At 37.4% G+C, this 12,517-nt stretch overlaps 1 protein-coding gene across 2 annotated transcripts in view; it reads right to left on the bottom strand.

Moving 5' to 3' along the window:
- Positions 1–604: 604 nt before the first annotated feature.
- Positions 605–12,517, bottom strand: part of tbc1d22a (TBC1 domain family, member 22a) — a 193,042-nt gene continuing 181,129 nt past the window's right edge. For both annotated transcript variants that reach the window (XM_036577364.1, XM_036577363.1), the window contains exon 13: positions 605–2,976. In XM_036577364.1, the coding sequence (XP_036433257.1) occupies positions 2,848–2,976 (129 nt within the window). In that variant the 3' untranslated portion in view covers positions 605–2,847. The remainder of the gene's footprint in view (positions 2,977–12,517) is intronic.

Raw genomic sequence — 12,517 nt, 5'->3', positions numbered from 1 at the left:
TCTGACACTCTTCTAAAAGCCATCGTTTCTGAGCACGGAAGTCATGAAACGATCCTAATCTGGCATCCAGGACCACCCCTCATCCACTGCCCACCCAAAGGGAGGACACTCCAACACTGGAGGAAACAAGAACAGATGAAAGAGAGAAAGGGAGCCATAGTCAGAGCGAGAGACATAGAGAAAGAGAGAAAGGAAAACACGCAGCATGGTACATGTCCAGTAATGTTAGTCTTTGGACAGCACGTGTCAGTTAGCATGATTAGCACGAGTCTTCTTCAAGCTGCGAGCTCTCTGCTGAAGAGCAGAGCCGAGGTGCAGCACTCACAGAAAGAAAACTGCTCTGTGAGCGAATGTTCCAGCTGAAAATGTTCTGCTCTTCAAAATTAATTTTAAATTATCATTATCATTAAAGAAAAATAAATATTTCGGATGGTAACCTCTACATCTGAAGTTAGGCACAACTTAATAGGCTCATGTAAACAGTATATAAAAAGGAAAAAAAGCAGGATTTAAAAAAGCTGATTTAAGGAATACGTTTAATACAAAACAGAGGAAAATAGTTTGAGTGCAGTTTTTCTATTCACAGATATCGTCAATTATTTACTTTTTTTTTTTTTGAACTGGCACAGAAATTTAAAAGCCTGACAAACATGATCAGAAGCAGAGCAAAAAGTTTGAATACTGCAAAGATCTGCTTTGTCGAGAGCGGACTGCCCTAAACACACTTACTAATGACAGCATCATGCGACGAGTATGGATCTTTACGCCAAACAGGAGCTCAAAATGACAGTCCGTTAACTGAAAAGGCTAATTTGTTGGAGCAGCTATTATTGTATGCTCCAGCCATCTCCAACAGCCGTTGGCTCTCTGTTCCCTAGCAGAACAGGCCTCTTTCATGTTTCAGGGTTGACACTTCCATCGGTTTCTAAAAATGCAGGTAACAACATTTCCGGCTGAAAAAAAACAAACATCCTTTTGTTGTATCCCTCAGAGCCAAAACTCCTAACAAAAACACCGTAAACTGGACTTATTCAATTCCTGATTCCTGAGCACACGTTACAGTCAGTGTGAATTCAGGCAATTTGGAAAGTTTATTAAAATAGATTGTGGTTCATCACTGTAGCATCAATTAAATTATTTTATTATATTTTATTATTTTATTTTATTACTATTTTCAAAATATAAAAAGTCCTACATGGTAATATCAATAAACAAACTGAAGTTTAACTTACCAGTTGTGGTCAGACATGAGTGATGACTGCATTACAACTTCAACAAGTGATGGGTGCAAATGTAAACATATCAATTTACTTTAAAATTAGGATCCTCTAGTCTTCAAACTGCCTGGATTCACTGTGAATGTCACGTGTACTTGATTGGAAAGTGATAGAACAGCCAGTATTCCAGACTGATAGGGCTCATTTTGTTTGGAACTGAGGGCAGCCCTAACTAAATGCCTTAAAGCAGGATGCTTAGCTGGTAGCACAGAGGAGTGCATTTGAAAACATACATTATTATTCGAATATATTCGGCCTTGGCCATAAAACGCCAGGAGATTGTTGGTAACACTTTGCTGTAGGTCATGTTCATAAGGCTTCATGACACCTACATAAACTCATTATGACAACTGACAAACTTACATAAAAATTCATTTAGGTTTACTACAACAGTCGTTGTCTAATGTCATTAAGGCTGCTTTTGTCAACTTTGATGTCAAGTTAACAAAACATCTATGTAACTCTACATGGTTAAAGGGGACTTGTCTTCTACACAATCTTTTCTCCTCAGTTAATTGTGTGATAAGTATGCTGGCTTGTTAAGGTATCACTAGAAGCCATTACAGCTTTGAATTTTTTAGCCAGAATTGCAACCCAATTTGCTGTACTTCCCATACAGCCTTGTTGACTGTGATATTTGTTATGCTTAGACCGGAAATGTAGTTACCTGCTTCATAGCTGGCAAGCTGGAAGTAAAAAAAGGCCTACTGGAGTAGCCAAATTAAGGCAAATCTTGTTTAATCTATTAAAAAAAAGAAAAAATAAACAGTAAAGTGTTCAGGGAAATGAACATCATGGCTATTGTTCTAACACGGAGGCAGATATATTCACCCTAGTAACGCATTCCATCTCACCGCCAGTTCAGCAGTCTGGCTCCTGAGGTAGACCTAGGTTTAAATAAAGTGTTCTTTGATTCTACTTGCAGGGAGTATTCTTGCACAGCTTCTGTGGCTGTATGGATGAGCGTCTATATTCTGTCTTCCTGTCTGAGTAATGCCTAATTATTGCCTTTAATGCAGTGCACTCCTGACCAGCAACCGTAACGGCGCTTCTGCAATGGAGACCACTGAGTGCAGAAGTGCACATTCAAGCTTTTTTCGCTTGGTATAGAAGATTTGTGCCATTAGAGACGCCTCTCACTATCCTCACACTCATACACACAGTGTCAGTATTTCCTTCTAAAGCCAGGCTGGAGAGCTCAGCGTTTTCTAATGAACTGCTAAAATTGTATCAGCCTACACAAAACACCTCCTTAGCCTGGAAATCTATTAGGTGGCTTACCTTTTTAGGAACAGGATTTCAATAGCATAGAAGGGGGAAAAAGTGATTGGGTCTATTAGGAGGTTTAGGAGAAGTCTTTTCTTTTGATGGACAGGTGACAGTTGACGTCTGGAGTGCTCACGTTAGTAAGAACAGAGAGAATTGGAGGAACGGTAGGCGAGAGAGCTGTCCATGGAATCAATCCCACAAACACACTCTACATAATGAAGGGGTAGCAATCAGGAGCCTTTGGGGTGGGCCGGTGGGGGCTCATTTCAGTAGCAGTGCTGTGGGGGTCCCTCAGCCAGCCTCATCTCTTGTAGTGATTGGGAGCGTCTGCAAAGGCGAACTTCAGTCGGTAGGCTTCAGCCAGGAGCACGCTCACCTCCTCGTTGCCCCAGTGCATGGTGGGTAGGTTCTGCAGAAGGATCATCAGGCCCTGTCATGGACAGAGGAAGAACACAGGAACTGGTTAGAAAAGTGTAACACGCTGGTCTACCAGTCGACAAAGTCCACTATGCCCACTATGTGAAAATCTCCAGTTTTTTCTGATTTCACAGAATTTTCTGTATAATTCAATTAGGAGATGTAAGTCATTCAGTGCGTTCTGATGAGAAATGTTACATAGTAGAGAAATGTACCAAATCAGATTTTTTTACAATAGTGCTTAAAAGGAACAAGGGGTTTATTGTTTTATTTACCTTCCAAAATGACCAGTGAACCTACATGCACACATCTTCTGAGTTTTTATAGTTGATAGTGGTAAATCTGAAATTTTCTTTGGGGACTATTTTGCCTTACAACACCCTGCATTTACCCCTCTACCATAAATGGATTTAAAAAATGTTTCCAAAACTATTGTAAAACAGTGTCTCAGGCATGATGCAGCATATTCGTAGCATCTCTGGAATGGTGAATGTCACATCAAATGTTTTGTTGTGCTCTTGTTTACATCATAATGACTGAATTTTGCAGGTGTTCTGAAAAATTATTGGAATTCCCCTTTAATGTTGCATGTGTGGCCTACAACTGTTTATTCTGTGCAGTAATGCTGACATCTTTCCCTGTATTTAGTAAAAAAAAACAGAAAACCCATAGACTCAAAATACACACACAATACTAGGGAAACAGCAGATGCTGTGACTGGGGCTGTCACACAGGTCAAATATAGCGATCGAGTGAAAGCAGTTCTCAATTTTCATCACTGATGTTCAGTGAGAGCAACAGTGGCTGCATGTTAATCGCTGCAAAAAACAGGTATTGTGCACTAAAATTTGCAGAAAAATGCCATAATTAAGTGTGTTAACTTATTGTCACTCAGAATATCAACAAAACATGCAATGTGACCAGTGGTGTTCAAACGTCTGCGTATGACTGTACTGCTTTAAAAGTCATTTTTGAGGGACGGGGGTACAGTCTCAGATTCCACTGGAGCAACATACTACACATGAGCGGCTGGGCTTCAGCCTGCACTACTACAGATGGCTTGAGAGGTCAAACTAGGAAAATGTGTTCCTGCCCTGATTTTGAGTCAATGTTTTTTTCTGTTCTTTACTGTTTAAAAGGTCAATTACCATACATCTGTGGTAAATGACTATGATGCTACAGATGAGCATTCGCAGTCATTCTGACAGATTGGAATTAACTACAAGAAGTGTAGGGGGCTACATGGCTTCTATTGCTGCACTATAAAAGAAGATATCTCTTGTTGCACAGAAGGAACTGAACGACTGACTGCATGAAACGAAAAAAGTAGATTCATTAGTCGATTAATCGAATAACAGTCCATTATTGAAGTTGCAGCCCTAACACATACACACAGACACATCTCACCCAAAATCATACTGAGGAATACAGTGTTGCTAGGGGCAACCTTGTGTCTGGCTTCACTCTGCTGGGAAGTGAGCAGAGAGGAGCAGGCGAGTGAACGGCGGGACAGCCGTGCTTCACAGAGCTGTTTATTTTTTATTTCAGCGGGGTCAAGCTGTGCCACTGGCGAGCGCCGCCATGCACCTCTAAATTATTTTAACTTTCAATCAGCGCGTCTTTGCCTTCTCAATCTTCACGTTGCGCTGAGGAGTGTGAGCTGCCTGTCAAGCGGTCTGCGTGTGTCCCTATGGCGCCCGTGCGGTCAGGACCCCGCGAGGAGAAGCCCATTTCTCTTAGGTATAGAGAGCCAAGTCTAATTCACTCAAGCCGGCGCCGGCCCAGCTCCAGGCCCAGCAAACCCTCCAGTCAATGACTGCATTAGAGGAGCTTAGAGAGGAGGCGCAGCCTCAATCTCCCAGCCTAATTCACCTATCCTGCCTGCCGTGATGAAGGGGAATGACTCTGCTTAACACTCCATCAGAGAGAGGGAGAGCCAGAAAGAGAGAGAGCCTGAGAGAAGAGATAAAGAGAAGATGACAGAAAAAAGAAGAGGGAGAAATAGATATGATTGCATTTTTGGTTTTCAGGTAGGTAGCGAATTCAAAGTGCCGAAGCATGGAGGGAAAAAAAAGGACCAGGCCAGGACTACAAAAAAAGAGTATGAAATAGTTTTCGCACAAAGTGTCACGCACTCAGTGAGGCCACTATTCACTGTCAAATATAATGAGTGTCAATGGAGAAAGCATATGAGAAGGCATTGGTCTGCAATAATTAGCTTGTGAATAGTCAATTGTTGCACACACAGCAGATTTGTGGCTGTAAATACATTAGTGATGATAGGAAACAGGTGTTGCAACGTCTAAAACACCAATATAACCATTTCATGTACCATCCAAAAAGATCAGTGAAACTACAGGTATGTTCTGAGTTTTAATATGCATTGTTGATAATGGTAAAATAGTGATGAATCTGAAAAAATACATTCTTTGGGGACTATTTTGCTTTATAGCACCATTCCATGTACCTCTCAGTCATGAATGGATTTTAAAAACAGGTTTTTGGTCAAAAGCTTATCTCTGAACTATGGTTAAACAATGTCTCAAATATCAGGCAACATATTAGTAACCATTTCATGTAACAGCTTCCAGTGATGTAGCTTTTAGAGGCTTCAGATGTCTGGTTCCTATCAGCACCACTGTTAACAATTTTGATTCTGTAAGCTTTCCAGAGTTAAGCATTTCACATCAATCTCCGAATCCATGGTTTACCATATCAAACATTTTCTTGTATTTCAAGTATTTCCTTGAGGACCACTTACAATGTTTCTGGGGTTTTACGTCAGTCATAATTCATTTTTACACAACCATTTCCCAACCTTTCATTATCCCTTAGAAAAACAGGCTATTTTTGTTAATGTACCTTTAAGACTGACATATGTAAAAGACATCTGATCAACTGCCCTGTATTGTGCCTCATTTAACAAGCAATCTAGGCTGAAGCACACCATATGACTTTGATGTTAATGGGCGGGGCCAAATTGCTGTAGGCTGAATAGGTGGATGTATATAAATGGGTTATTTTCTGTGACACCACAAAAACAGTTCAAATAGCCTGTTTTTGCACCTTAGTGTTCATATATGGGCTGTATGGAGTGGGAAGTAAATAGTTTACTTTGAAACTGACAGTGTTTACATATATCATATTTATTTATGTCAAAAAGTAAAGAAAATGTTTTTTCATGATATGCAGAAATTGTGAAAATCAACAGAATTCCTTTTAGTTGCAAATACAGAAGGGAAGAGAAGAGAGAAGCAGATATGCATCTAAAGTCCCTTTTTAATCTATAAAGTGTCAGAGACCCAGTTAGTGTGCAGTATTCTCTGTCAAATATAATGTCAAAGCAGCAAGCGTCTTACAAAGCTCTGGTCTGCAATAAATAACTTTTCAAGATTTGAATGGTCACTTACTGCACACAGCAGATTTGTGGCTGTAAACATCTATTATTCTGTTATGATAACCAGGAGGGAAAAAGGAAAGAGAAACAAAGAAATATGATTGCATTTTTGATGATCAGCTACAAATTCAAAATACCAAAACTTAAAAGAAAAGCACAAAGTCAAAATCATAAAGAAGCACAAAGCAGTTTTTGCACAAAGTATCAGAGACCCAGTTAGAGTGTAACAATCTCTGTCTAATGTAATGAGAGCCAATGGAGCAGGCATATTACAATGATTTTTCAAGATCTGAAGAACAATTTTATGTAAATGTAAATGATTATTCTTCTGTTATGATCACCAGGACTTAAAAAGAAGGAGCAATATTTAGACATGATTGCATTTTAGGTATCACAAAATCAAAGAGGCAATCCTTAAAAAAAAACTATGTAAATGGCTGTAAATACAGAATTAGAAGTGAGAGCTTAAAGAAGCTTTAAGACGTGCAGTATTCTCTGTCAAATGTAGAGTATAACAGGAGCATGCATATTACAGTGACTCTTTAAGACCTGAAGAGCCATTTTAAAGGCTGTAAAATGGCTATTTTGGTTGTTCTGGTGATTTTTGGCGTATAGGTGTTAAACTAAAAGAGCCAAAGCTCCTTAAAAAGAACAAAGTCAAAACTATGTAAATGTAACTGGCAGTAAATGCAGGAGGAAAAGGGAGGAAAACAAATGTGGAGAGCAAATTCGAAGAGCCAAAGCTTAAACATTAAATAAACAAATAAAAATCAGTCAAGGACACAGTTATGCCATATTCTCTGTATATCGTAATGAGTGTCACTGGAGGAAGCATACCGTAGCGCTCTGCTGTGCAATAAATAAGTTTCCAGGATATGAAGTTATTTATTTTGAACAACAGATTTCACTGTAAATATTTATGCAACTGTTATGATAACCATGAAAGAAAAAAAAATACAGAAGAAAAATGATTATGTATAGACACAGAAAACACAGTTTTCTATAAAAGGCTTTCACACAATGGTCCAGTGTCTGAGAGTTAGCAACCGTATCCAAGGAAGAAGTAGAGACATGGATGGGTCAACTGTGAAACGACACTTAAGATTACTACTTTCTTCCCATATCTGAGGCAGAAACAACACAAGACATAGAATGGATGCTGCAAAAGAGCAAAACAAAACAAGCAAACAAAAAATATGTTTAGAATTGGCTCAGAACAGCTGCACTGGCTCTGTTCACTGTGGATATGACAGGTGAGAATGCAGCAGCTGTTAGAATTCTGACTGCATTTCTCTAATCTGTATTCAGCCAGGCAGCACGGCTCGATCATTTTTATCAGCGTTCACACTCAAATGTTCGCTCAAACACGTCGGCTCCCACAGGGAAAACAATGAGATAAAAAAAAAAGAACACAAAGTGAGATAACATTATTAATGTTTGTATTACAGAAATGTTCATTAGGATATCTGAACAGCTTTTCATTCCATTCAGCTATTTCTAAAACAAATGCAGGTGCCAGTAAACAAGTCGGTAAATAAAAAACAAGAGTGAAAAACTTCCCAGCAGGATTGCCATCAGTGCGTATGTGCTGCATTACGAACACAAGGACAATCCTGTGAGATATGGAAGGTTGTTTAAATTCTAGCCTTTAAAGGGGATATGTATAAGGTCGTATATAGGGGTGGAGGGTATAGAGTCTACAATCAAATGTAATGCTTTGGAAGAGATGTTGAAACTCCAGGAAGTCAAGACTCCAGCAGATCAGGACACCATACATATCACGGCAACTTGTATGAACTTCTGAAAACATGCTTCAATGCCAAAAGTTATGGATAACATCCTTTCACATCGCCTATATAAATGAAAAACAATGGGGTAAAATTGCCCAGGGAACAGAATCCGATACGGTCTAATATAACCAATTTCAGAGAAGTAAAACATGGTCTCATTGGTTCTAATACCTGACATCCCTGTTAACTAATCAACTGTACTATTAATTACTAATAAGTACATTAGAAATTCTTATCTCAAATACTAATTTCTATGTAGTGTTGGTGATAGGTTACAGATGTCTGAAACATTTAATGCCTATGAAAGCTCCCTCACAGAAACCTGTTACATAAAAGGGTGACGAATATGCCGCCTGATGTCTTTTTTTTTGTTTTATGATGTTTTGAGATAAAGTTTTTGTCCTGAAACATTTTTTTTTTAATTCATTCATGGCAGAGAGGTACATGTACAGAGATTTAAGGAAAAATATCTACTTTAGCAGTAAATTGTATTCAGCTTCACCTCCATTTTAACATTATCAGCATTAATATAAAAACTCAGAAGACACTTGTAGATTCACTGGTGGATATGTATAGTAAATGATAACAGCTACATTTGTGTTGTAGACATTGTTACCTCTGGTTCCTATCTGCAGCACTGTAACAAAGTCAGAGTTAAGTTACTCTACAGTGAACCATTTCATATCTAACCACTCTGAATCTGAGTCTTTTTCAATTACTAGACTATACAGAAATTATCCAGAATTGTCCTTTGAAATAAAGGAAGATTTGCAGATGTATGATGCTCAGATATTTTTAAGTAAAATATTGGGATAAACAGTCTATACACAAGGGAGAGCAATGGGTTATAACCTGAACTATCCCAAACAGATCTAACAAACAATTACGCAGCCCATAATTAACAGTAACACTGTTTTCACCACCTTAACCCTGTATTCCCAACAAATGAAGATACTAACTGTAACAAAAGAATATGAACTCATGAGTTTTCTCACTGTTTAGTTTTGTATATTTTTCCCTTATTTTTTCATCGTACTTTCTTTCTTTCATTTATAACAAGACAGAAAAATAAAGTTTTATAAAAACAATAAGATCACGAATAAAAATTATGATGATATAGTTCAATTAAAGAAACCGTGCCTCAGGAAGGGTAAAATAATTTCACTTAAACAAGAGACGCGTTGGCCTTCATTTAAGTTGCGCGTGTTCAAATCTGATCGTAAAACGAAGTGCCTGCAAATTTTACCAACAGTAGCAGTTTCATCTTTGGCATCAAACTGACGTCTGCTAGAAGTGCGTGCAAATGTAAGCGTAACTCTTTAACAGCCTGATAAATGTCTGATTTGCAGTTAAATAATCCAAATTACAGGCAGTAACATAAATAACATCAGCAATAACATTAAAAAAAGAAAATAACACAGAAAAAGTAATAACTGTGAATTCTTCACAAAGCTAATACTGACATAGGGCCAATTAGAAAACTACAGTAATAAATGTGAACACAAACTCTAAACTCCCCAGCATTAGACAGAAATAATGTGGGCTAACTAATGTAGGCTATCTTATACTCTTCTATATTCAAATGGGTTTTTCTTTTTCTCTTTGAGAAAGCTGACAGAAGCATTCAGCCCACACCACCTGCCCCCAACTGTTCTGTACAATAGTGGTTCTGTTCTTATTGAGTAGAGCAGTGGAAATTGTTTAAAACCTGAACTGCAGCTTTCTGAAAAGGGAAGGAGGTGCTCTAAAAAAGAAAAAAAAATATATATATATATTATTACTGTTATGTTTATAGAAAATACAAAAAAAGAAAACAAAAGAAAAAAGAAAACATTCTTAAACATAATTTATTTAAAAAATTTTATTCCAAGTAATTCTGGATCACTTCTACTGGTCCATTCATTACGAAATGTTCAAGCAATGTAAGATGCAACCAGTAGTTTTAAATGGTATTTAAAAAAAAGCTGTTATTCATTTGTCCACAGGTGTTTCTGTTCACTCTTCTACTGGGAGAAGATAATTCAATGCTACGAATCTGAAAGGACGAGTAGCTGACAAGAAGCCCTTACTGAGAAAAAGAAATAAACAAAAAAGAACACTGGCAATTCAAACATACAAGCTGCCAGTGTTCTCAGAACACTGGACCGACCACCCCAGAGTCCAGGCCTCAACATCATTGAATGTGTCTGGGATTACATAGAGCATGTAAAGCATGACGATGATGAAAAAATGTAACCAACGTCTAAGACTGACCTTTGGAGATCTAGAAAAATCTTGCAGAAATTTGACAAAATCCATCATCAGCACATCTGATTTAACTTACTGAAAGACTAATTAGCCAAACCAGCTACGCTGTGAGCAGAGAATTGAATATGGTTAAATGAAAACACTTACTTAAATAAAATCAACACTTACTGTATTACTATTATGCGCAATTATCCTAATATTAGTGTTTTTCTGAGCAAAGAAATGATAACTGTCCAGTTTTTAAATCTATTTTTCTCAGGTGTCTAAGACATTTGCACGTTTTCTGCTTTTTTTGGAAAATTAGTAATACACACATACACATGTATGTGTGTGTGTATATATATATATATATATATGTGTGTGTGTGTGTGTGTGTGTGTGTGTATATATGCATATACATATATATATATATATATATATATATATATATATATATACACACACACACACACACACACACACACACAAACACATAATTACGTCTCTTGCCTTGTCTGAGTATTAAACACTGTCAAAGCTGGAAAATAAAACCCCTTTTTGGCTCCCTTTCAGCAACAGAGAGGAGTCTGCCCAGAGCGTTTCGTTGATTACACATTACAGGCTTATTTAAAGTCTAATACACTCATGGCTATAGGTCTGCTGAGTTACTTACATATTTGTTCATTATGCACATGATTAGCAGCCTCATTTGGATTAAAGTCAATTAGCTTATCTATGCCTGGGTCACCTGTAAGTATTAAGAACAGCTTATACTGCAGCTCTGGCTAGAACTCTCAGTGCCTTAAAAAAAAAAAAAGAAAAGAAAAATTCCAAAGGAATTCTTCACACAAACTATATTAATCTGTTTTCTCTAAATACCAACAGGCACTTTATTTTTTTAGATTAGAAACACTAAGAGCTCCTTCTGTAGCTGCAGATTTCCACTATTATTTCTATATATTTTTCATAGAATTTTTCATAGAAATCAATCTATAAAGAATCAGAAGCGTGCACGATTTGCTCTGATGCACTAGAACATGGTACATTAAGGCCATTAAGAAGGTACATACTTCTGCTATCAATATTTACCTTGTGATTTCCTAATTACAACTTTCAGAGACATCCATTACACATCATTATGCCTGTACACAAGAAACTCATCAACTACACATATAATGAGACTATCCACGTGATAGCCAAATCAGATCAACTAATCAAGATGGTCATCATAGCCCAGTTTACATCTAATAAGAAGATTAAGACGTTAATTACATGCAATGAGCCAAGTCAAATAATTGTATGAAGACGATTATGTCATCTAATGATCTACATAACTCAGCAGCATGACTAATAGATCAGGGACAGTTCATTTGATATGCATTTTAGGAACATCTTTTAGAATGCAGACCAGTAACAAGCTTACAGCAGCTAATGTGGTACAGTAACCCTATTACTGAAGTTAATCATTAATAACCTGCCAGCATTGCTTTTGGATCCATCTTGGTCTTCTTACAGACATATATATCAGCACCCTTTTAAAATATAGACAGACATTGACAAATTTCTTTTAAAATAAATATAGACATTGACCAGCTGCAAAATCTTGAGCAACACTTTACAGCTTCCAAATGTTCCTTATGAAACTGACAGTTCTGTTTCTTAAATCTGATTGACTGAGCCACATAAACTGAGTCATGTTGTAAAATACTCCAAATATGAACATACCATGCATCGACTGAATTCTTATGAATGCATCAAATTAATAAAAAACATTGTGCTTTTCATGGAATAATCTTTGACAATTATATGTTACACGACAATCTCAGCGTACTGTTGACTACATCGCTTAGCAGAATAACAGAGCACCAAAGTAGTCTTTAGGCCCATATTAGAAACTCTGGGTACAAGGTTTCTATAGGACAAAAGTAAATAAGATTTTTGAAAATTGCCACCATTTCATTCAGTGTTAAACCAAAAAGGTTCCAAACCTGATGCACTTTGTTCTACGCATGCTTTTCCTCTGAATGTCACTTTTGCTATACGCAAGATAACACTGCTGAGAGCGGAACTGAACCATACGACTGGAAAAAAAACACCCCAGACAAAACAACAAGTTATGTCTGTCAAGTGTATTTGTGAAG

This window comes from Colossoma macropomum, unplaced genomic scaffold (genome assembly GCF_904425465.1).
Source record: "Colossoma macropomum unplaced genomic scaffold, Colossoma_macropomum, whole genome shotgun sequence".
Lineage (NCBI taxonomy): Eukaryota > Metazoa > Chordata > Actinopteri > Characiformes > Serrasalmidae > Colossoma > Colossoma macropomum.
Note: the sequence above shows the minus strand (reverse complement) of the source record. Positions and strands in the feature narration are given on the sequence as shown.